General features: G+C 43.0%; 1 protein-coding gene and 1 pseudogene across 3 annotated transcripts in view; one reads left to right on the forward strand and one right to left on the reverse strand.

The window, feature by feature from the left end:
* Positions 1 to 25,703, forward strand: part of Fhit (fragile histidine triad diadenosine triphosphatase) — a 1,447,725-nt gene that overhangs the window by 655,027 nt on the left and 766,995 nt on the right. For all 3 annotated transcript variants that reach the window (XM_038350177.1, XM_038350178.1, XM_038350175.1), the window contains one exon: positions 25,491 to 25,608. In XM_038350177.1, coding sequence (XP_038206105.1) covers positions 25,506 to 25,608 — 103 coding nt within the window. In that variant the 5' untranslated portion in view covers positions 25,491 to 25,505. The remainder of the gene's footprint in view (positions 1 to 25,490; positions 25,609 to 25,703) is intronic.
* On the reverse strand, positions 14,452 to 14,646 carry LOC119828115 (annotated as a pseudogene).

The raw sequence follows: 25,703 nt of genomic DNA on the forward strand, positions 1-25,703 counted from the left end.
AAATGATTTACCTAATTTTCTACTAATATAATAATAATTTACCTAAGTTTCTAGTAATCAACTGGTTGATGTTATTTTACCTAAAGACAATTTGATGACTTTCTTACTTTTCTGTCTATTTAAAAATTGCATTTTTCAGATTTATACATTCTGGGCAATCAAATTGCCGCAGATTCTGAGGGAGGAGGTCTGTGGTGGGGTGGGGGCCAAGAATTCATATTCCTTTCATCTGAGTGGTAAGGGGTCTAGCATTGAACCCTCTGATTTGGCAAACTGTCGTGATCTTTTATCTGAAGCATAGCTTTCTCTTAAAACCTGGGAATGGGAGATGAGCAGGCCACCCTATGTAACAACGAGTCTGCATCGCTTGCTTCCCGACTCTTGCTCTCTGAGGAGCTTCACCTGGCCAGCTAATCTCCAGTGCATCCCAAAGTTATGCTCAACTACATGAAACCATTCTATTTTCGCCTGTCTCACCTAACTGTCTGAAAACTGTGTTTTTACTTTTTGGGGGGCGGAATCAGAGATTGGAGCTTGATTTTCTCACTTAACTACTGTCTTTTCATCATTGTGAATAGCAAAATTGAAGCCACGTAGTCGTCAAATGCTGTAACAGGGAGTAGTTACCACAGGCCAACCTGACTACACACGGGGACCATTTCCTTCATTGAATATCTAGCCCCTAACAAAGGCTGGTTTGTGATATTGTTGAATAATGAATGAGCACCTGAGCTAAACACATAGAAGAAATCACTGAACTAAACGTGAGTTCATTAAGTTTCTAATAATCAACTGGCTGGTGTTACTTCATCTAAAGATAATCTGTCTATTTAAAAATTGTCTTTTTCAGATTTATGCATTCTGGGCAATAAGAAGTGGGATGTGTTTTGATATTAAACCATCAGTAGTAGCAGTCTCTTCAAATTATTTTACTTTTTCAGGATCTTTTTCCTCTTGTCTAGAGGCTGCTAAAGATGGCTCTGTTTGGTCAGAGCCCATTGTGCACGGACACAGGCAAGCACCGGCACAGGCATTATTGAGAAAGAATGAGCCACCAGGCATCTGTCTTCATCCCCATTTTCCTTCAAATGGTATCAGAACCACAAATTTTAGTCCCTGAGCTATCTTTTTAAGTCAGCTTGGATAATGGCCTGGATTTTTTTTGTTGTTCATTTCTCCAAGAAGAATGGACTATTCACCTGTACTCTGTCCAAATGGCTATTGCAGATTTGGTCATTACAACATCCTTGATGGAAGTTGACTTTTTTTCTTCTTTTCGTCTGAGTTCTGGGGGGAAAAATGGCTCAAACAATCTTTGACTATCTTTTGCTCAATCAATGTCAACTTGCAGGGATTTGTGCTCTTACGACTTGGCTGTTAACTGTCTTAATCATGGAAGGCAAAGGAGAGAGAGGGAATAGATTAATTTTGTTGATAAAAATTTGTCTTTGGAGCTGGGGAGCTGACTCAGGTGGTGAAGTATTAGCCAGGGATTTGAATTAGATCCTCTTAATGAGTTCTGAGCCAGTGAGAAACCCTGTCTCAATAAATAAGTAGGGAAATAAATAAATGATGGTTATGTAGTACCCAAGGAGCACTCAGAATTATCCTCTGGCTTCCACATACATATACAGGCCTGCACACACACACACACACACACAGAGTCTGTGTTCAGGTACTTTGAAAGAATAGTTGCATGAAGGTTTGGCCTGCATGTTGACGTGTGTGACCTGTGTCTAAGGTCATGTTGATGTGTGTGATCTGTGTTGCTGTAGAGGACCATGTTAAGGTTCATGGCCCATGTTACCACGGGAGGCCTTGGGAAGGTCCATAATCTGTGCTGCCTCCTGAAGCCTTGTTGATGCCCTTAGCCCGTGCTGTAACCAGACACCACGTGGAAGTCTGTGATCTGTGCTGCTGCTGACTATGAAGGGCAGGGAAGCTTCTTTTTTGATTTTTAAATTTTTTATTCATTTTACATACCAACCACAGTTACTCCTCCTTCCCGTCCTCCTAATTCCCCCACCTCCCCACACCCCTCATCCACTCCTGAGAGAGTAAAGCCTCCCATGGAGAGTCAGTAAAACCTGGCACGTCAAGTTGAGGTAGAACCAAGACCCTCCACGCTGTATCAAGGTTGAGCAAGGCATCCCACCATAGGGAATGGGCTCCAAAAAAGCCAGCTCATGCACCATGGATAGATCCTGTTCCCACTGTCAGGGGCTCCACAAACAGACCAAGCCACACAACTGTCACCCACATTCAGAGGACCTAGTTCAGTCCCACCCAGGCTCCCCAGCTGTAGGTCCAGAGTCTGTGTGCTCTCACTAGTTCGGGTCAGCTTTCTCCGTGTCTCCCCTCTGCATGCACACCCCCAACCCCGCATGAACTTGGTCCCTTTGCTCATATAATCCCTCCTCCCTCCCTCTCTTTGACTGGACTTGCAGAGTCTGGCCCAGTGCTTGGCTGTGGATCTCTGCATCTGCTTCAGGGAAGCTTCTTTAGCATGGTATGAATGCTTGCCGATTCACCCTGGAGAATGAGAGACATAGAAACAGTCTAGACAGGAAGAGAACGCTGACAAAAACTGTGATAGAGATACTGAAGTGTAGCTCTTGACAGCTGATAGCTTCCAGCAGGGGTGGTCGGGGAGGACCCAGTTTTCTTTAAGGGGCCGGCCACTGAGAGTTTGACCATGCTTCAGTGACTACATGGGCAGCACAAATTGGACTTCTTATTTTCTTCTCTTTTTCTTCTTCTGTTTTGGAGGAGCTCACAAGGGTGAGGGGTGAGCCTGAGAGGGCTGGGAAGTGGATGTGATTGGGGACATTATGTGAAATTTCCAAATAATCAATAATAATATTATGTTAAAAATAAGTGTGTCAATGGGGCTCTCTGCTTCTTTACCGCGGTGAAGGCCATCCATTAGGTTAAATATCAACTACCTTGATTCTTTGTTTTGGGAGAGGATGGGCTCTTAAGTCGACCATCCTTTAGACTGGAAGAGTGGGCCCTTCCAAGGGTCTTCGAACCAAATTTGAATACTAGCAACAGGGACACGGAGAAGGCCAGGAGTGAATTCACTTTACAGTCGTCTGACTCTCACTGACCCTGTGCTAGTGGCAATGGGTGTGAGGGCAAACGGCAGGCTCATTTTCTCTTCAGAAAAAGAACTCTCTCTCTAGCCACTATCTGTGGCCCTTATTTCCGTCTTCCCTCACTGCCACACATGCTACGTTAGGATGAATGTCCCCTACCCTGCCTGGAGACAACCTGGCGCTTACTGAGCCAATGCTGACATGCTCATGAAGGGAGGCCCATAACCTAAAGTAGAATAGCGGTAGCCTTCCTCTCTTTCCTCCCTTCCTGTGCCGTGGAAGGTGCACGTCTCAGAATCTTCACGGTGAGCCAGTCAGGCAAGGCCCATGCGATTTTTCCTATAGACTCATACTGCCTACCTGGCCTCTCAGTGGTGACAGAACAGAAGAGTTCACTTGACTTCTAACGCAAGTCAAGTTGATGTTTCCCTGTAGATTCTCAAAGGTGAATGGCAACGGCTCAGTCATTCCTAAAGCTCTTTTGCCTTCCACGCACGGCTCGGGTCTGGGTTGCAGGGAAGGCCTATAAGCAACCTGGACTTTGGACAGCTTTCCCTGCTTCAAAGGAGATCACCAGCTAGATGAAGTGGAGAAACAGATGTATACTTAGGTTTGTATGCAGGCTGTGTATTTGGTTTGCTCTAGGAAGTGGGTACGCACCTTCATGTGCCATGCTCATTCTTGTGGATAAGACCTCCTTCTCGTGTGACAAATTGTGTTGATAGCCATGATGAAGGAAGACACTGACTTCTTATTAGCACGTTGGCTTACTTATGCGCTTAAAACTCTGCCATGAGTTCCAGGACAGCTAGGGTTGTTACACAGAGAAGCTCCATTCCCAAATCCCCCAACCAACCTTGAAACTCCCACCACCCCCCAAAAAGAGAAAACTATGCAGTTTCCACATCAGAGCAAACCGTATCATACTTTTGAATTCTTAACTGTGAGCTGGAACTTTTGTGAGCTATCACAAGAAATATCTGCACTTGACTCCCTAATATGTAGGGTACTATCTGGCCCTCAGCAACCTGGCATGCATCCAGGAAAAATGCTGCCATAAGGCGGGTGGTTTCCATGGCCACCAATGCAGGAAGCCTCCAACATCTTAGCAAATAGACTTAAGCATTAGGAAGGTTTGGAAAACAATTATATTTGCTTGAGAATGTGTGTAGGGTAGGTAGGTTTATGGGGAAGTGTCATAAGTCTCCACAAAAGGCAGATGCTTCTCACATTCTAGAGCTGGGAGGTTAAACAGCCCCAGGATACATATGCTTCTACTTAGGAGATTAATGGGGAAAGGAAGGTCCATATTAGCACACCCTGGCTAGGTAAGAGAACTTTTGCGGCATAGCTTTGGAGGAGCTGAATATCACACTAAACACTGGTCTCTCAAGTAAAAGCAATTGCACCAGTCATTAGAAAGGAAACATCAATAAGCAGGCAATAAATCCTTATGAAATGAAAACTTGCTAGGAATGTCCTTATAGCAAATCTAAGGCCAGTAGGGAAATCTCACTAGCAATGGCCAGAGAGACATTGTGAGGGGCGGTGACTGTAACCTGGTGTTCCATAGGAAGTGTGGGTCTTGCTCTTTCCCCTGTACAGTGACCCAGCTTCGGGCATCCTTTCTAAATGTGTGCTCTGAGGGCTTCATGCTTTCACTCCTTGCACAGAATTTCATGGGAGTCAATACCCCAGGGAAATTTTTAATTGTCTCCTTATTTCTCCTCATTCCTTGTACTGTTAAAAATTAACACTACTGTGGATCTACAGGGTTTGCTCATTAGTAATAAGTTTGACATTTGCTAATATAAAACTATGAATAAACCCACTAATTTAAAAATTATGTCACAATCAGAATGTTCCCGTGGAAGCTGGAAGCTCAGGGAAAAAATGTGGTCTTTAGATATTTATTAGCAAGACGATTAGTCAGGAGATTACCACAGAATGCGATATTTCAATGCTGTGAGTTTATTATTTGTGCTCCTTACTGAAAAAGCCCAGGTGCTGGCCAATGCACACGTGACCACGTCTTCATCTGAAATGGATGGGACCATTTCAGCTGCTGTGAACGGTGTCTGTAGATCATTAGTCTAAAGCCTGAGCCTGGAATGACAGCTATGCCTTTTGTTAAGATGGTGTATATTCATCACGGACAGTGCTGTGCTCCCTAGAGACAGTCTCTTTCATGTACACAATGTATTCAGCTATATTCACTCTCGGATTCTGAAATGCCCACCTGTGCCTCCCTTTTCCCTGCCTCTCCTTCCTTCCACGGTCTTCATTCTGCTTTTGCATCATAAAGCGGCATCCCTAAACATATCCACAGGGGAGAGAAAGGCACGTGATGTTTGCCTCTTGGTGTCTGGCTCCTTCCTCTTTATACTGTGATCTCTATCTACATAACCTTTCCGTTGAGTGATGTAATTTCACTGTATGAAAGCAAGTCTGAGAGATTGTGATCTCTTTCTGTTCTTCTGCACATGGAGGTCTGACTTCCGTGGTGCTGTTGAGGATGCTGGCTTTTCTCCAGTGTGTGTGTTCACCTTCTTTCAAATATCAAACGGCTGTATCTGTGTGGGTTTAATTGTGGGTCCTCTACTGTATCCCACTAATCTATGGGTCTGTCCATGTGCCGGTACCACACTGTTTTAGTTACTATAACTCTGCAGTATAACTTAACCTATAGGTGACGCCTCCAGGATACTCATTTTGCTCAGCACTGTGTTGACTCTCTGAGAGTTTTTTTTTAATGCTTCTGCACGAATGTCTGAATTTTTCTTCTGTGTCAATTGCCACTGTAATTTTAATGGAAGCTGCAATGATTGTTTAGAATACTTTTGATGTTACCGACATTTGCAATGCGTCAGTCCCTCTTTGATCATAGGAGGGCTTTCAGTCTTCCAAGATCTTCAGTTTCCTCCATGTTTTAAAATGAACACAGAGATCTTCTTCATTTTACTTTTCTTCTTCTTCCTCCTCCTCCATTTGTTTTGTTTTGTTTGGTTCTCACAAGACAGGGTTTCTCTGTGTAGTCCTGTCTGCCCTGGAACTACCTCTGTAGATCAGGCTGGCCTCCAACTCTGAGATCTGCCTTCCTCTTTCTCCTGAGTGCTGGATTTAAAGGCATGTGTCCCCACTACCAGGCTGAGACCTTTATTTCTTTGCTCAGGTTTATCCCTAAGCATTTTATTTGTTTTGGAGGCTACTGTGATGCAGCTTTGTCTGTTCTCTTTCTCACTCTGTTTATTCCTGGTAAATGGACAGGCTGTTGGTGTTGCTTTGTATGCTGCTAGTTCGCTAGAAGTGGTTACCAGTTTGGAGTCTTCTGGTGGAGTCTGTAGGTCTCTTATGCTCATATCGTTTGCAGACAGGGGTACTTTACTTCCTTTCCTTTGCTATTGTTTTCATTGCACTTATTAGAAAATCAAAACAATTTGCATTTCAAGCGATTATTGAAATGTATGTGATACTTCCTTTCATTTTGCTGTTTTGTAATATTTGGTTTTCTCCTAAGCTTTGCTTGTTTGTTTGATGTTCTAGCCCAGTTTAGTCTTACCTGTGGCCTCGTGGAAGTGCCGAGCTCATCAGTATACAGGCTCTCTTCAGTTATGTTCCCTAGTGCAGACGTAAGGGTCACCAGCTTCTTTCATTCGTGTTTATCATGGAGAGTTTTCTTCCTCTTTCAGTTCTGAAGCATGACTTTGGTGGACAATCTGGACTGGCAATCACTGTCACTCAGAGCATGGAATTCAGAATTTTGTGTCCTCTTGTCTCATAAGATTTCTGTTGCGAAACTGGCAGGTTTTCTGATAGATTTGCCTTTATATCCGAGTTGGTATCCTTGAAGCGTTTGATATTACTCCCCCCCCCCCCTTTTGGTTCTGTATATTTAGTGCTTTGATGATTATATGACATTGGGAAATTTTTTTTGAGTCTTGTTTGCTTGGGTTTTTTTTTTTTTTGTGTGTGTGTGTGTCTCTGGGATCTGGGTTGCCATCTCTTTCTTAGACTTGGGATATTTTCTGTTAGGTTTTGTTTAACATATTTTCCACATCTTTAGCTTGAACAGCGTTTACCTCTTCAGTGTCCATGACTCATGCATTTGGCCTTTTGCTGGTGTCGCGCTGACCTTACATGTTCTAGCCATGCATTCTTCATTTCTTCCTGTGAGTGTCTCAGTGTTCTAACCATGTTCCTAGTCTTCAAGCTCCGCCACCCTGTCTTTCAGTTGATCCACGGGTGTTACTTCCCATGACACTTTTACAGTTTGACTTACTGAGCTCTTAATTTCCAAATTTTAATTTGAGGTTTTCAACAATTTTTTTCTTCATTGAATTTCTCTCTTGTATGATGTTTTGATACCCTTATTTCATTTAGCAATTTGTCTCCACTCCGAATTCATTCTGGAGTCCATTCCCGACCTCTTTTGTTCTGTTAAACAGTTTTGCAATTGTTTTAGAATTCCTTGGGATTTTGTCCCATCTGCTCTCTCACTGGGATACATTGCTATGGAACTGGCAATCATTGTAGGGGCCATGCTACCTTGACTTCTCCTGTTTCTTGTGTTGAGATTTGCACAGATGGAATTAGGTGTCTGGTTGGAAACCTTCAATGTTCACGGTGGCTATGGAGTGAGGTTGTTTCACTCTGCAGGACTGGAGTCCAGCAGCTCAGCCCTCAGGGTACCTTGCTCCATCTCCAGTGAGAGGAGGGCACTCCTCAGGGGTTCATGTCACCCCCGGATATGCCCGGAGTGAGAAAACAGTGCAGCCCGCTGAACGAACCTGCCTTCTGAGTAGAGGGAAAAGTGCAGCATGGTGTGTATTGATATTTATAACTAAGGGTTAACATCAGAGCAAGGGATCAAAAAAATAGAAGAGGTAAACAGACGGGATGGGCAGTGCAGAGGAATGGAAGAGACAAAGCAGCCGCAGTTATAGACAGAATGAAAAGAGAAAGTGGCAAGTGAACGCTCCCTAGCTAAAATAAGCCCAGCCCTCAGGAGGCTGAAGGTGTGACTCCAAGCGAAATACACAAACAAAGAAGGCATCAGTAGTGGTGAAGGGACGCAGAAGGACAAAGCTGGGTCGCCAACTTGAACTGAGGAATTAAACAAGACAGGTCTAAAAGAGAGCAGCGTTAGGGTGCAGAATCTGTGTGCAGCTCCTCACGGGGCAGAGCGGCTGACTTGCTTCTGTTCAGTACGTTTTGGGAGTGGAGTTACCGTCCTGTGAATTCCCTCACTGGGAGAGGTGTGGACGCCGGTGATACTCTGTGTCTGTGTTCCACGGGCACCTGTGCTTACTCTGAGTGTATGCTGACTTTTGGGGGTTTGTTTGGCTGTCTTTTCCCTGAGGAGGAGGAGGTGTATACCCCATCTCATTATGGGCCCTCGTATGAGGAGAACAAGTACCAGTTCTGTTTCTGTACTTGCTCCAGTATATCGCTCGGATCAAATTTCCACCGCAAAGAACAGCACAGTTCCAGCTCGTGCTTACCCCCCTTGATTGGAAGGGTTCTGCAGGCCAGGTTTCAGAGTGTAGGCCCCTGGCTTTTGCTGCAGGATCCCAGCATGAACCATGTAGGGAGGGATCTTGGATCTCCCTACCTGTCACAAGAAAGGACTTCTCATCTCTGCTCCAGTGGAGCATCAAGAAGACAGGCTTTCCTGACACCACACCTGTTTTGCCTTCAGGGAGGCCCATGCATGGCTTCTCTCTCTGCTTTTATCTTTACTCCCTCTTTTCCTCCCCCGTCACTTCTTTCTCTCTCCCCTTCCCTCCTCCATTTACTTTAAATTATCTGTTTTTAAAACCACGATGCAAGTTTTCTTAGGTGATCTATCTCTCTTAGCCTCCAGCCTGGTTAGGACCTCTTTAGTTAGCGTTACTCCCCCTGATAGTCTAGCCTACCTCTTAGCCTGACTGGGACCTAGGCTTCTTACTCATTTGGTTTATTACTGTTTGTCCTGAAAAACAGCATCTTCCTGCCCCATGGTGATACCAATGGATTGGTAACAGGTATACACAAGACTCTTGGTAAGCTTCTGCTGGAGGATATGGTGCAGTCAATTAGGCAGGGTTGTGGGAGGTGAAAGTCACCGAATCCATGCCATATGTGTGCCCTCCAGGAACCCAAGCAGTGAGTTTACCAAGTGGCTTCTACTTTCTTCAGTGGAGGTCTGAGCTTCTGGGAATCTGTGTTTTTCCTGGGCTCTGTGGTAGGAGTACTGAACACTGCTATCTTAAATTTCCAAGGAGCCTGGCATGGACCTTACAGTGGCTTTTGTATGTCGCTGCTTTATGTGGCTGTTTGCGCAGATTAGATGGGAAGGTAGGTGGGGGAGATGGCTGAGAAGAGCCACGGGAGTAGCATGGGCCAGGGGCTGGAGCACACCTGTCTGTGTTGTCTGCTATGTGTCCAGGGATCACTGCTCAGAGCTCAGATGCACAGAGGCAAGGACAAAGGCGGCAGTTAAGTTGTGCCAACAAAGCCCCTGTCCCAGAGCGACTCTCAGAATAAGGCTCATCTGAAAAGGTCACTTAGAACCGGGTCAGGACTTTTCAAGAGAAACATGAAAACCATTTTTATGTATTGCTGTTTTGAAGAGCAATGGTCCTTCTTTCTATCTGTCAATAAGTCAAGATTCAACTGTATTAGTTACCAGTAGCTAGCATATGAAAAATTATTTTAAAAGCCAAGTGCCTTCAAGACGGCAAAGCTCAAGAGTTTCAACGTTGGGAGAACATTTTCCATCATTTCCCTCAAATTTGAATTAATTTCTCGGTGGTACATGTGCACTTAATTAGAGGCTGCTTGTCGTCCTTCTGATTATGATGTCATATTCTCAATCTACTTAACAGTGAAGGTTTCGATAAATTGCACCCAGCAGCAACACCCTCAGAGTAGTCTGGCTCCCAACTGACTGGTTTCTCTGATGTCATGAGAGAGCTAAGAAGAGCTTTATGGGGTGCGTGGCCTGCCCATTCGACAGTGCGACCCCTTCCATGGCCACACCATGGACGCCGAGTCAACTTTATAGCCATGTGGAAGGAGACACGCTAAATCCATGAGCAGAACCACCGGGGTGCTTGAAAACCATAGCTTACATGACACCATTCCTTGTGGTTTTGTTTGTTTGCAGCTGTCGCTCTTCCTCATGTCACCATGTCCTCTTCTGTGATTGTCTGCCTGCAGGAAGTAGCTATTCACATTACATTAAATTGCATTAAGTTACCACACAAGTTTTCTAGCTGCTTCCGTGTCGTGGTTGATGCCCTTTACATTCAGTGGGGGTGGGGGGTGGGGGGGTGGGGTGGGGTGGGGTGGGGTGGGGTGTCTTGTCAGAATCATGCTGACCCCATGTACTGTTTGCAGAAATGATGACTTGAACCTTCATAAAGCCGCAAAGGAAGGGCTCCTTTGGCTTCATGCTGTACCCAGTATGGTGATCTTTGTGGACTGGAGGAAGCAGCTAAGGGGACACAAGCAGAGCTTTATCCACTGGGGAAATATGACGGACACCGCCCTTACGCTCACTACCAGAGTCTTTCCCCATCACTCGGTTGTCTTTCTGGACCCTCAGGCCTCCCTGCCCTTCAGAGCACTCCTAGTGGCCATTTGGTTTGCTGCAGACCTTTAAGCTTTTAGTTAAACAGAGATGCTTCTTTCCCATGAGTTTTACTTGACTCTATATGGACTCTATAGACTGATGGTGTTGACACATACTAAATGCATGTCCAGTGTTGTGTGTAGGCCCTGGCACATGGCAGTGTTCAGACAATACCTGATATTGGTATGAGTTCTTTTGCTATTGAGATAGGTTAGAAAGTCTGGAAAGAGAGTGGAGTTGGTCACATATTCCCCAGTTACTTGTAGAGATAATGTTATCTATGCTTCCTATGGGGAAGGAGGCACACTTTCTGTCTTCTGTAAATTTTGTCTTTCTTAAGTGTTCAGAAAACTATAGATGACAATCAGTATCTGTCTAACATCTTCTGGGTTGGGACAAGAAACTGACCACTGTGAGAGTATCAAGAAAGGCCTGTATACCCACAGATCACCCAAGTGACTGCAGGGCCTATTTTTCTTTGAAGTTCTGGAAGTGATCAAAAGTAGGAATAAGAAAATGATCAATTAGTAGTGTTCCTTTTGAGAAGTTTCGGCTCCAGGAAGCCCTTTTTAACAGCAAAGATAAGGACAAAGAGACAGGAAACAGAATGAAACAGTGAGACATTATTATGGGGGAGGTAATCACCAGTGTGTAAATGAGTGGGACCACACAGGAAAGCTGTTCTAGTCAGTGTGAATCACGGGGGGCAGGAGTGAATGCATAATAACCACCCTGCAAACCGCAGCTCTCCCGCTGAAGCCTGCCTGTGGCCAGAAGCATCCCACCTGGCCTGAACAATGGGATCCCTTGATGGGATTCAGGTGTGGGTCTCAGTCGGCTTGCTCATTAGTGTTTGATGGTGCTCCTCGGCAGGCAGCCTCAGCTTCATTACTGTTCATAATAGCAATCGAATAATTAAAAGTTTCTCGTGTCTAAATGGCGGGCAGACAGAACGAAAGGGTGATAAGATGGGTAGGAAGGGACATCCCTTGATGGGTGCCTGTCATAGTAAGAGGGTGAAGAAATGAAAGAGAGGTGGGGAAGGGGAAGGAGAGAGAGGTAAAAGGAGGGAGGGAGGGAAGGAGGGAGAGGAAGACACACACATGCGCATGCGCACACACATGCACACATGCACATGCACACACGTGTGGCAGAGAAAGAGAGAGGCAGAGAAAGAGAGGCAGAGAGAGAGAGAGAGAGAGAGAGAGAGAGAGAGAGAGAGAGAGAGAGAGAGACTGAGGACTCCGTTATTATTATATATATTATTATTATTTTTCCCAGAGTCTAGGAAGATGTATGGCACAGGGAGACAGGAAGGCATTTGTGAGATAGAGAAGGAGCATGACTCCCTGTGAAGGAGCCCGAGCTGATGGTGCACTGTGAATCCATTATGGTAGAAGACAGACCAAGACTCGACTGCATTCAAGTTCATGTTTTACAACAGAAGCTTGTTGAACAGGAAAGCTCCATCTCGAGACCCTTGAATGAGAACCTCCCTTGATGGTTGCTGTAGAAATAGGTTCTGCCCGTGATAATTTTAGTGAGGATAAACTCAGAGGCTAGAATTTGATTATTACTATTTCATTTAACCAATATCATATCAGAGTCTGGAAAAACTCAGTGGGTAGGGGGGTTTGTGATGGTTTGGGGGTCAAGGCCTTGGATGCAGCCCTTGCTAGTTTTCAGTGAGCTTTCCATTTATTATAGAGAAGAGTTAGAGATATTTTCATTGTATAGCTTTAAACTTATCCCCTCATGAGACTGTATGAAGTGTGGTGCAATGTTGATCAGTAAATTTATCAGTCATGTAATTATATTGTATATAATGCAATTAGAAATTGCTGAGTATAGAGGAACCCTGAAAGCAGAAGGCAGCCTATACATTACAAGTGACACGTAGCTGTACTTGACACTATAATTAGCCAGACACTGTCTTAGCAAAAATCCCTTTAAGTGGCGTTGCTTTGCCACATGCACACAAACATGCTTAAAGTCCACATTGGTCAGAAATTGGCAGAATAATCTTTTGTGTGTGCAGAGATAGTAACCTTATTATATTAATTTGTATATAAAATTTATTTTTTCCAGTGTTAATGTTCAAACTATGATAAAGTGTATGCACTTATGCTTCGGCATTTCTTAGTTTTTAACTATTTTTTAAGGTATAAAGAAAAGTAAGCCCCCAGTGTCTCTTAACCTCTGAGGGACTCATGCACTGAGTAAAGATGCAGGTACGTGGTTTCAGAGGCTAGATGGGCATAGTTGCCTTCATATTGAAAGTGTGATGTGGGAGGGTCTTCTGTTTTAATAAAGAAACTGCCTTGGCCAGCCCTTAGGTGGGTGGAGTAGACAGAACAGGAAGAAGGAAATGAGGTAGATGCCTCAGACAATTGCCCCGCCTCTCCTCTCTGGGACAGACTGCCAAGCCTCTCCTTGGGAGCCAGATGCGATGAAGCCAGCCACCAGGTCAGACGTGCTGAATCTTTCCCCGTAAGACACCACTTCGTGGTGCTACACAGATTATTAGAAATGGGTTAAAGCAAGATGTGAGAATTAGACAATAAGAAGCTAGAAATAATGGGCCAGGCAGTGTTTAAAAGAATACAATTTGTGTTTTGTTATTTCGGGGCATAATCTAGCCAGGCGGCCCAGAGCCTGGCAGCAGGAATGTGGCTCGCAGCTCCTCACTACACAGTGAAGTTATATGACCCCAGCTTTGGTTACTGGCTCAATATATCAGTCTTGTTATCATACAGTCAAAAAAAGAAAAAGAAAGAAAGAAAAAGGAAAAAGAGGACCATCTGGGACTCTCTTTGGCTCCTGTAGAGAGTGAATAGCAACACAGAAGAAAGATCCTCAGATCACACATGACCAAGTAAATGAGAGAATAACATGACTGATTATTCTTTTTTTACCTTATTTCTCTTCCTGGAGTAATGTTCTATTAGCAGAACCTGTAGATTTCTTTCTGCTATCAGTCTACAGGTACACACACACACACACACACACACACACTCATACACATACACACACATACACATATACACACACATACATTTGGGTCATCTTTAGTGTTGAGATGAATCTATGAGAGAAGAGGCTTAGGCCTTCAGTTTAGAAACTGCCCATTTTGCCCGAGCATCTGGCATTCCTAGAGATAGTCATCTAAACAGGATGTTTATTTTAAAAACCAGGACTGCGGTACCATAATGCAGTGTTTCATTTTGTGTTCAGCTTAGCATATGTAAAATCGAATACTTGGCACTTTTACATCTATAGTACTGCATTTTAGAGTCGAGGTCTGGTGGTAGCATGAAACATACATGTCTCTGGGTCCCTCTGTCATCGTCAGATGAGAATAACTGTGGAAGACAGTATGTTTTACAAGTGCTCTCCCTTGAGAGGAAAGCTCTCTCCTGGATCATGGGATTTGTGATTCAGATTACATGAGAACTCCTGAAAAACAATCCCTTCAGGCAGACTCTCCTGCTTGTGGTTCTTATAGATGAAAGCATGCAGTAAAGAGAACAGAATTGACTCTAAAATTATAAGAAAATTATCAAACAATTTTACATTTTTCCTTGTACACAAGTACACAGATGACTTAAAATGTCTTTTTTATCTTTTTCTTTCATCTTTGAGTATCACAAAGGTTTATTTAGCAAAATGGTTCACATGAGCATAGTCCAATAGTCTCTTTGGGGAGGGATGTGAACTCCTCTGTTGAACAACCATTGATTAGACTCTTCCCAAGGCTTCTGATATGATGACACCATTTCCTCATGTGACCACCATTCCAGTGTTATTCTGTCGCCCGCTCGTTGCCATCTCCACACGTTCTTTAGCCACAGAACTCAGAGAGGGATCAAAGCCCTGCAGTATTCCTTGGATATGTCTGCCGCCATGTAACTTCAGTGATAATTTCTTGCCCATAACGTCTTCAGCTCTGCAGCATGGGCCTCGCTCGAGGAAGCTCTTCATCTGGCAGGTATACACTGACTTAATCCCAGCACTCAAGAGGCAGAGGCAGGGGGATCTCTGTGAATTTGAAATCAGCCTGGTCTATTGAACAGGTTCCAGGACAGCCAAGGCTACACACAGAGAAACCCTGTCTCAAAAAAAAAACCAAAACCAAAGCAACAGAAAACGTATTCCATATCTTTGGAAAATAAACTTGAGATTATTATAGGATGCTGTCTTCCGCATTTCATTTTTGTTCTCTTGCTCTATAAATCATCATTGGGATGATGGTATAGGATAAGAAAGAAAAAGAAATTTCAAGAACTCTGGAACAAGACAAGCAACATGGCCAGTCGGTGTGAATACTCTTTAGGAGCCAGAGATAAGCCATGTGAATAAGGAGCTTTGAGTCTTCACCATGTTACAGAGAATTAAACAAAGAAGTTGGGACCCAGTGTCCACATCTTCTCTGAACAACTAATGAAAGTTTCTGAGTGTGGTTGTTGGTAATGTGGAGAACTTGAACCTTTGTTCATCCTTGTAGAGACATGAAATGAACAATCCCTATGGAAAACAGATTGGTAGTTCAAGAGGCTAAAAAATAATTCATGTGTAGTACAGGAGTTTACCCTAGGTATGTGATCAAGAGAATCAAAATATGGTCAAAGAAAAACTTTATATGTTTACATGTGTTAAGTATGAAATATATGTGTATATATGTTCTTTATTTATATTATAGTAACACTGTATTGTACCATATACATTAAGACATATATATGTGTGTGTGGTGTATATATATGTGTATATATACATATATGTACATATATACATATGTATATATGTATATATATATACACACACATGTATACCATAGAACATTAGGTTCTTTAAATCATACATAGCTTTAGAAATATTCAAGACATTAAATATTGTATGAGACAAAAGTATTTCAACTTACCTAAATAGAAGAATTTTTTCTTTTAAAAAATTGGCATCCTATGTTATTGTAAAAGTTTAGATATGGGAAAATAAAGATTAACGTTTTATTATGAAACTCTAAATATTATTTTGTTTGTATAAATTCAGAGACTTTTTGAGTTGTTTCCCCCTTTGTTTGGTCATCATTTGTAGAGTCTTATGCTAGCCTCTGTGGAGCCATAACATATGTATAGGTTAAGAATGATTTTTTTTAAAAAAATTGTATAAACTTTAATGTATGTCTCCAGCCATTCATTTTGTACCTTAATTGTTTTCTGAGCCGATGAAATCTGTTTGAGAATCTGGTCAGCTCCCAGAGTGTGTTGTTGCTCAGTTAGGTGACAGGCTGTTTTCCTGGGAGGGTCAGCTTGGGATCCATCAGCCAGAAGCTTTCCAGTTTATTTACATCCCTCGTTCACAGTCCTGAGTTTTCATATATACTGGAATAGAGATCCCCTGACCGTTAGATCCTGAAGGCTGCCAAAGAGTTAATCTAGACTTTTGTCATCACTGAGTATTGTTAGGGTATAACATAGGAGATTGTTTTGTATCTCACAGTGAACCTTAGCTCTTCCAGCCCTAATGGAATAAGATTTTAATTTTCTAGTTTAAAGAAAAACAGACCTTTTCCCCCATTCTTTTAACAAAAGGAGCAGCGTTTCTTTTTTTATCGTGTTTGGTTTCCCGGTTGCCTAGGAGACATTAGTGTTCATGGTAGATTGCTTTAGCTAGGACATTTTGAAGAAGTCATTCCTCTCTCTATTGTATTCCTAAGTAATGACAATTTGTGTAACAGATTTAGAGAATTAGACAATGTCCAATATTGACAAAAGTTATATGGAAATGGGCCATCTACCCTACACGAATGTTGACTGCAAAATATTACAAAAACGTCCTGAGAGCTACTTAGCCATTGATTTCAAAAGCCTTGATAGGTCAGTATCTTCTGAGCATGCTGATTTTAAAATCTAGGAATTGTTACAAATGACAAAATCAGAGGCATCCATGAAGGCAGATGTGCAAATTGCCTTCTTCATAGAGCTGTCCAGGGGTTTAAGGAAAGGGCATTTAAATTAGGAGGCTGGAGGCAGCGAACAAGCACTGGCTACCATTCCTGTTGTTCAGATGTTACTTCTTAACTGACTCCTGTCTCATGGAGAGAGAGAGGTACAGCAGCCACTCAGGGCCGTGCCAGGTTTGGTTTTTGTCTTTAATGACTAAACGCCATCTTATGATAATAATAGTACCAAGTTCCTTACCAGTATTTAATTTGTATTAATTGAGAACCACCTCTTGTCTATTAAAAACATTCATCTTTACTTTTTAAATGTCACGCTTAGCCAAATACATGTGAGGTGCTTGGGGGATGTATAGAGGGAGGGATTGGTGCCCTATGTCACAAAGGCACACAAAAGGAGCAGGTTGCACTCATGTCTGTGTAACCCTGGATGAGTTTATCTCATCCTTGCAGAGCTTCTGTTGGGGTCAGGGTAGGATGGAGCCAAAGATGTTGGTCCTCTTGAGAGCTCTTGAGGCGATTTTACTCAGCCTGGCTTTAGAGCTAGCATTCTGGGGGAGCACTTCCGACTCTTTAGTGGGTAGCTGTGCAGAGCTGCACAATAGGCATTGTTTAAGATGCTTAGGCGAGCTGGATGTCGCCCGTCAGCTAAGCTGAACACCTAAGCTGCTTGCGGAAACACACCGCTTTTGCATGTGTTCCGGAGAGATGCCTCGCTAACTCCAAAGAGGGAGTTAGCAATCATGAGATGGGATTCAGTGGCTTCTTGGTCAACGGACTAGAATTTCTCATCTTTATGGGCTCGGTCATGTGGTTACTGGAAGTCCTAAAATTCCAAGTTTGGAGCATGGACTTTAAAAGGTTTTACATTATCAAATAGTATAAAATATAAAAGACAGTTCATAGTGTTCTCTGCTGGAAGAGGTACTATGAATTAATAGACAAAGGCTTCTATTCTGGCTCCTCTGTTGGATCTCTTATGGTGAGTATTTTCATGACTTTAGTATTAAGGGATGCCCCAAAGTGTGTTAGCTTTAATTTAAATTCTTAAATTGGGGTGCCACGTTTAATCAACCCTTAAATAGTATCCTGTATAAAGAGCCACGGGACCACTCATTTGAATACACCCCTCCCTGTCTGGATGTGCTCAGCGTCTCTAAAATGAGAGGACTGGATCTAAGTGATCTCACAGGCCCCTTTCCACCCAGAAATTCTAGAGTTGGCTATTCCTCTTGGAAACAAGATTTGAAGTGCTTGGCAGTTTGGTGAGACATTAGCATAACATTTAAAGGTAAACCAGGAATAAACCTGACCGCGCCTGGAACGAATTAGAACAAGCTGTCATCGTCTGCTGTGGTCGCTAAACCACATTCCACAGTGCCCATGGCTCACCTAGTCCTGTCAGCCACAGCTCTAATCTGCAGAGCTGACTCACACACTCGCATGTGTGAGGGACAGAAAGCTCGGCACCAGCCCCTCTCTGAGTAACTTTGAAGAGGAAGTTCTTACACTTCTGTCCTCTTACTAGCTGCTGAGAGTGACAGGCATAGAGTTAGCAGAAGGGCAGAGGAGGGAGAGAGAGAACAAATAGGTCATAAGAGGGAGCAGGAAGATGATCCCTTCCACTAATGGGAAAATGGGAGAGAAAAAGCAAGTTATTACCACACAATCCCAAGAGGAAGAAGGCTACAGTTATAACTTTGGTTTGGGTTAACATAGACACTTCCTTTTTTCTTCATAACAAGGAGAAAAACCAAATCCCTAAGATTTCTTCATTGAGTAACATCTATAATAAATATAAATGAAGTACATGACCCATTGAGTGAGTTCCTTAACCAAGTCCTTAATTTTTTATATTCCAGAAATAATGGTCTGTTTATGTGCTAAGAAACAAGGTTTCTTGGATAGGATTTTTATTTGAAAATTCAACAGAGTACATCCAACTTCCTTGTTTGGGGGAAAAGATTCAGCAGTTTTACTTCAGCCTAAACTAAAATTGCTTTTGCCACGTTCACATGAGAGTAAAATATTTAATATTTATCTCAGTCTTGCAGACCATTTCAGATCCTGGAGACGCCAGCACCTTCTGGTCACACTGCTGGTTTTACTATGCCACACACTCGTGCTCTTTCTCCAGCCCCTGGAACATGCATGTCTCTTTTTCACTGAATTAAAAATTTGCAGAAATAGGTCTACTCACTGAAGAGTTTTTTTTTCCTATAATTTACAGAGAAACAATTGGACCACTTTGGGGGAAGTAGAAAATATTCCTATTTTGCCTGCCTATATCATGTGTCAGACAGTGACATAGGCTTACTGCAGGCCATCGTCTCCTGGTTTTAGGTGAGATAAAAGTTCTTCACAGCCGGGCGGTGGTGGCGCACGCCTTTAATCCCAGCACTCGGGAGGCAGAGGCAGGAGGATCTCTGTGAGTTCGAGACCAGCCTGGTCTACAAGAGCTAGTTCCAGGACAGGCTCCAAAGCCACAGAGAAACCCTGTCTCGAAAAACCAAAAAAAAAAAAAAAAAAAAAAAAAAAAGTTCTTCACATTGCAGAGAGTCAGAGTAGGGGGCTAAGTCAAGTAGAGAAATTGAACTCTGATGCCATTTCCTCTTGCTTTCTCCAGACAAAGAGTGGTCTGAGTTATGTCTGTCGTCAAAGGGGAAGAAGATTTAGTAAAGAAATCAGAGGACATCCACTATTATAAATTACTGGCAAACTAGACTTCTGCAAAAAATATGTAGCAGAACTATCTGGTTTTATTGGCAAGAGTGATATGTCAGATGGAGGGACATGCAGGGAAGGGTAGCCAGGACACAGAGGAAAACTAGATATAAGTAAGCTTTCCGAGAGAAACTTAGGAGCTAAATTTTGCTTTCAGGCTGTTTCCCAAAAGGCATCAGGAAGAAACAGATATGAGAAGATTGGCCTGAGAGCTTAGAGAGACCAGATGAATAGAGATGTCAGATAGACTCTCTGAAAGGCCAATGTGCTAACTTGTGCCAGAGAGTATCTGAACAGATGATAGACCAAACCTTTAAAGGATACAATGGAAACCAAGGGCCTCACACGTACATGCCTTATGGTGTATAAAACTTTAAGAATCAGAAACATTAGTCTAATAATGCCCCACCCCCACCATATATTCAGAATATTATCTTACTAAGAAACAAAAGTCTCTGTAGATGTGACTGCTTTAGATGTTATCATATGGGTTATGCTGGACCCTAAGTACACAGGCTTGTGTCTTTAGTGGCTGTTATTAGTATGTGTGTGCAGCTGCGTATGGAGGGATGTGCGCCTGTGTGCAGAGGCAAGCGGTCAGGGTAAGGTATTGTCTTCAGGAGTTCTGCACCTTGGTCTCACTGGAAGCTGTGCTTAGGCAGCAAGCAATTTCCCAAATGAGCCACCCCCTCAGTCCTCAATCTCTAAATATAAGACGTGAAGGCATACAGAAAAGACCACGTGAAGATGGACTTCACGGGGACACTGAGACTGGGGTGATGACTTTCCACACGGAGCATGAAGGACAGAAATTGAATTCTGTAATCCATGGAACCTAGGAAGAGACAGGGGTTGTCCTTAGAGACTGGGGGGATGATAGCCTTTGGCTTCGTGATAATTTGTTATGGTAATTGACGGGTATATAGTCCTAGGCTCGGGCTTTATGCAGACCTTATTTTAAGATTAGAAAACAGAACAACCCCTGTTAAACAGTAACCTGAATGTCAGCCAACTTTCTTCTACAGCTTACAGCTGTGTGAGGACACACAGAGGCCAAGATGTAATCGATCAGTTTTGAAACAGGCAAACTTAGAGTTTAGGAGGCTGTTATTGTAGGCTGCATATTTAAATGGAAGGGTAAAATGAATATATTATTATGAACAAAAATTCACAGTATGGCACATGTAGACACTTTCTCAAAGTGATTTTAGAGATTGATGTATAGCAAAAAATAAATACATAAAGAAATCCAGGAGGAAGAATGGGAAATATTAAGTAGAGAATTTAATGACTTTTTCTTTTTAAATCAATTAGTAATGACAACTTTGGACTCTAGAAATATGATGGAATAGATACTCAGGAAATTTCTCCACTAAAAAGGATTCTGAAAGGTATAAGGCACACAGCTATTCAGTCACAGGATAACTGAATTCTGGAGAAAATGGTTGCTAAGAACCAAAGAGGAGGGTCAAATTCCAGAGGCAGCAATGTCAGAACCTATTCCTTCACAGTGTGAGGAAGAGGGTGTGGCCTCCATGATCTGAGGCATAAAGATGAGATCCTGAAGTAAGGAATGGAATTTGAAAAATATACAGTTATTTGAAATTATAGCTCCATGTTGCTTGGGAAGATCCAAAATTCAACCACAAGAAAGATGGATTGTAACATCTGAAAGCCATCAGAAGGGGTAAGGGTGTGTCAAGGGGCTGGACAGCGGTGGGTGGGCGGGGGGGGGGTAAGGGTGTGTCAAGGGGCTGGACAGCGGGGTAAGAGTGTGTTAAGGATGTTGGAGTTTGGGGTAAGGGTGTGTCAAAGGGACTGGGGAGAAAGCACAGTAAAGTGCTTCCTGGGGACCTGAGTTTGACCCACAGCATTCATGGAAAGGCTGAACACACCTTTGTCATCCCAGTGGGGATGCAGAGTCTGGCCCATCTCTCAAAAATCTAAATCCAAACCAGTCCTCTCCTATCCAGAAAATTTGTGAAGGGGTTAGTGATATAGATGTACGTGGCAAACCGCAGATGGCGTGCTAAGCCAGGCTGTGCATTGGCTCTGAGTAAAGCTGTCTTAGAACACAGACACAGCTGGGGTGGCATGCGTACTACATGCCAGAGGTGAGTAGCTATAAGAGATTGTGAATCCCCTTGCAGCTGTCCCTTATAGAAAATAATTCAGCAGTTGCTGTTCTAGAACATCAGGCAATAATCTCAAAGTCCAGAATCGCTGCTAGGTCTATATGGGCTTAGTCTCAGGAGCTGGTATAAGAAAACTGGCTTGGGCTCGAGAGATGGCTCAGCAGTTAAGAGCACTGACTGTTCTTCCAGAGGTCCTGAGTTCAATTCCCAGCAACCCCATGGTGGCTCACAACCATCTGTAAAAGGATCTGGTGCCCTCTTCTGGGGTGGAGGTACACATGCAGGCAGAGTACTGTACACATCATAATAAATAAATCAATCTTTTTTAAAAAAAGACTGACTTTACTTTAAAAAAGAAGAAAACTGGCTTCTGAAAGAAATGTGAAACTATTTGATATTTATTGTTTAGTTTTTAAAAATACTTATCTATTTTATGTGCATTGGTATTTTGCCTGCATGGATGTCTGTAAAGCTGCCAGATGCCCTGGAATTGGAGTTACAGACAGCTGTGAGCTGCCATGTTGGTGCTGGGAATTGAACCCAGGTCATCTGGAAGAGCAGCCCGTGCTCTTAACCACTTAACCATCTCTTCAGCTTCCCATACTTCACAATTTAAGCAAAGCTTTACATGAAACATATAATTAAGTATTAAAAATAAAGACACACAGTTAATAGAGGAAAATACTAAAGTACACACTTGAGACCTTATGAGAGAGAAAAATATGTTAACCAAGAATCCTGGAGAAAAATATCAAAAACTAATGATTTTAATTATTAAAAAATAAGTGGATTTTGTTCCTTAGGGGAATAACAGAAAAATTAACAGATGGCAAAAATGTAATTATCATGCTGACTACTTAGACCATTCTGTGGACCCTGGAAAATCAGGAAATAGAAGGGAGGTGACTTGTAAAATGGGGAAAGAAGCATAAACCAGCGATTTGTGGAGGGCGAAGTATACATGACACTATAGCAAACAAGTGGGTTACAAGAAAGAGATACCATTTTTAATGAAGTATTTTTAGAATTTTGTACATGACTTCTGTATTTGTGTGATTTCTATACTCTCTCTCTTTCCCACTTCAACTCCTCTCTTAACTTCACCTCACATTCTTCTTTGATTATTGATGCATGCGCGTGCGCGCGCACGCGCGCGCGCGCGCGCACACACACACACACACATGCACGCACACAGAGAGAGACATACATGTTCATATAGATACAGTCGGCTGAGTCCATTTAATACATTTAGTTCTTATGTATTTTAAGGCTGACCACTTGGGACCATGCAGCCTATCACCGGGATTGTCCCTGAGGAAGACTGAGTCTCTCTTTCTCAATAGCAGTTATTTTCCCGTAGCTCCTCATTGGGGAATGAGCCTTGTGCCCTTTTGTCATCCATCACGAGCCCACTGTTCAACTGCTGGAGCCATTTTTTCAGGTCTCACTTAGGGCTAGGAGTGGGGTTGGCTTGGGTAGGCACCCGGGCGAGCTAGTGCGTGAGCTGTGCCTGAGGTACCATTTCACTCTGGGTCATGAAAGCAGATAGTGCCAAGTGCTGACGAAGACAGAGGAAAACGTTTGCGTATTGCTCTTGGCAATGCAAACTGGTGCATGGCTTAGAAACCTAAAACCTTGTTCTAAGGCTTCACGAATCACCTTAGGATAGAAATCACAGTGTTATCCGTGATAAAATGTGATAGCTAGACTATCTCTTGGGCGGGAGCGGACTGTACACAGAAGCCACCGTGGACCTCTGTGAGAAGAAAGAGCAGCCAGGAGCTGTTTTCACTGCAACCGCGTGGATAAAACAGAATTAAGAAACAGATGAGATTTAAAACAAATAATTCATATATAATTAAAATTAAATGTTTTGGAGAACACTCCATATTTTGACAGATGGGAGACATGTACACAAATCTATAAAGAAGGTAAACACTATATTAACTGTGTTACAGCAAATCTCTGAGTTGCAAGGAGATTCAGGGGTTTGGGACACAGAAGATAAAAGGGGAAAGAAGACCAAAGGAGTATCCACCAGTCAAGGACTCAGGATAACCACAGCTCATCAGTTAGAGCCCATGCTTAAGTCAGGTTTGTGCAATTACCCTTAAATGGAAACAAATGTCAGGGACGTTGTTCCTTCCAGCATGGCTAGGCTGTTGCTCAGACAGTGTCATCAGGTGTTGGCTTGTGTCTCAGCTGTTTGCTAAGCTGTCACTCGAACAGACTGAAGGTTCAGCTTTAAGAAAGGACCTTTCCTGGCATGGCTGTAATCAGTTGAGGGAAATCACTGTCTTCGGCGATCTCATGTCCATTTCCAAAGGATTACTGTGGTAGGGGACCACAGGTACTGGAGTCAATTCCCAAGACCCGGATTCAACAGTAAGGAAAACCCTAACTTTAGAATGTATTACCAACCGAAGGAAATTCAAGGAAATGGGGCTGCAGCTAGAGGAAGTACAAATTCATGTTTTTGATAGCTGACCTGGAGAGCATGCCTGAGAAACCATTTGGGTAAATGCTGTTTGAAAGTTTTACTAACTTACTGTTTATCAGCTGATTTAAATAGCTTACAAACCAGTATCTCTAGCCTTGGCATGAGCTTTCCCACCTGGGCCCTGAGCGAGCACGGTGTGTCAATTCTGTCCACTGCAGTAGAGGACCGTTCCATAGCTCTCATTTTAAACAGCTGCCTCTCCAAATCATCATGCAGTTATTGATCTACTTGAAAACAGCCTTCTGGGTTTTAATTTCATCCTTTGTTTATTCTGATTCTTCATTCATTTTTCACCGCTGTTTCTCTTATAGGTTGGTCTCTGGCCATCAATTCTGTAGTGAGCTGCTCCTGAGTTAGAAAAATGTAAGGACCTTAGTCACTCAGTGGTCACCAGTGAGTAGACATCACCTAGTTAAGATTATTCCTGGAGCATGGGTGGGTTTGGTCCACGCTGGCTGCCAAGTGCTCAGTTTCATTTCTTTCTCCCTCATGTTCATCCTCTTTCACATTGCTGCGGCAAAAGATGTGTTATAAACAGCTTCGAGTAGGAAGGGTTTATTTTGGTTCAAGGCTTCAGAGTTCTCGTTTACAGAAAGTCACTGTGGTGGAAGCAGGTTCTTCATCTCATGACAGGTAGCAGAGGGAGAGAGATAGTCACCAGAAGGCAGGTGACTTCAAAGCCCACCCTCTACACATCATATACCTCTGTTGACCAATCCCCTTCCTCTAAGTTTCAAGACCCTCCCAAAACATCAGCACCAAGTTGCTCAACACATAAGCTTCTGGGGGACATTTTGCACCAAATTGTAACACTGTCATGGAGCCTCCCCCAGAAGGAGGACAAGGAAAAATTAACATGATTTACCTGATCTGTCTCTGGGTCAGCCAGGAACTAGTCTCATCTGAAAGACAGTTTTGTTCATTCCTTCCTTCCCTCTCTAATGATGGCAATGAAGTGTAATAGTTCTCCGCGAACGTGTGTTTTGTAATCGTAGGCGAGGTCAGACAGTGTTTGTACTTGTGCTAAATTGCTATTGTACAAACAAAGATAACAGCCTTTGAAAGAAGCTTTTAACAATTACGTTTGGACTTAGCCCTTTACAATGGATATTTCCATGTTGGCAGAGATGATGAGATCAATGGGAAAAGTAAGTATTCAACATGTAGGACCCTGTGGATTTGAGGGTCCTGAAGGGCCGGAGAATTTAGGCATGAAAGGCTGCTTTGTCATCCACCATCCAGCTTCCGCTTCGCAGCCTTCACCAGAATCAAGGCAGCAGTGGAGGGAGATGGGAAGTCGAGGAGACTTACCTGGTGCTCCCGTAAGGGAGATTAACCAGTTTAAACGGCATCCTCTTTGCATCCAAGAAATCTTTATTAATAGAAGTTGCCTTCTTTAAAGGGATGAACCAAGTCGTTTTCTCTTTTGAATGCTTATTTCCTAAATTATGTTCTCTTTCAGATTCACTGTGAGACCATGTCATTTAGATTTGGTCAGCATCTCATCAAGCCCTCTGTGGTTTTCCTCAAAACTGAACTGTCCTTCGCCTTGGTAAATAGGAAGCCCGTTGTACCTGGCCGTATCCTTTTCTTGTAAAAGAACCATGTAAACCCAACCAACCAAATTGACATAGAATCAGCCCTTAGCATCTGTCCACGAAAGGTAAGCAAGAAA

This window comes from Arvicola amphibius, chromosome 12 (assembly GCF_903992535.2).
Source record: "Arvicola amphibius chromosome 12, mArvAmp1.2, whole genome shotgun sequence".
NCBI lineage: Eukaryota > Metazoa > Chordata > Mammalia > Rodentia > Cricetidae > Arvicola > Arvicola amphibius.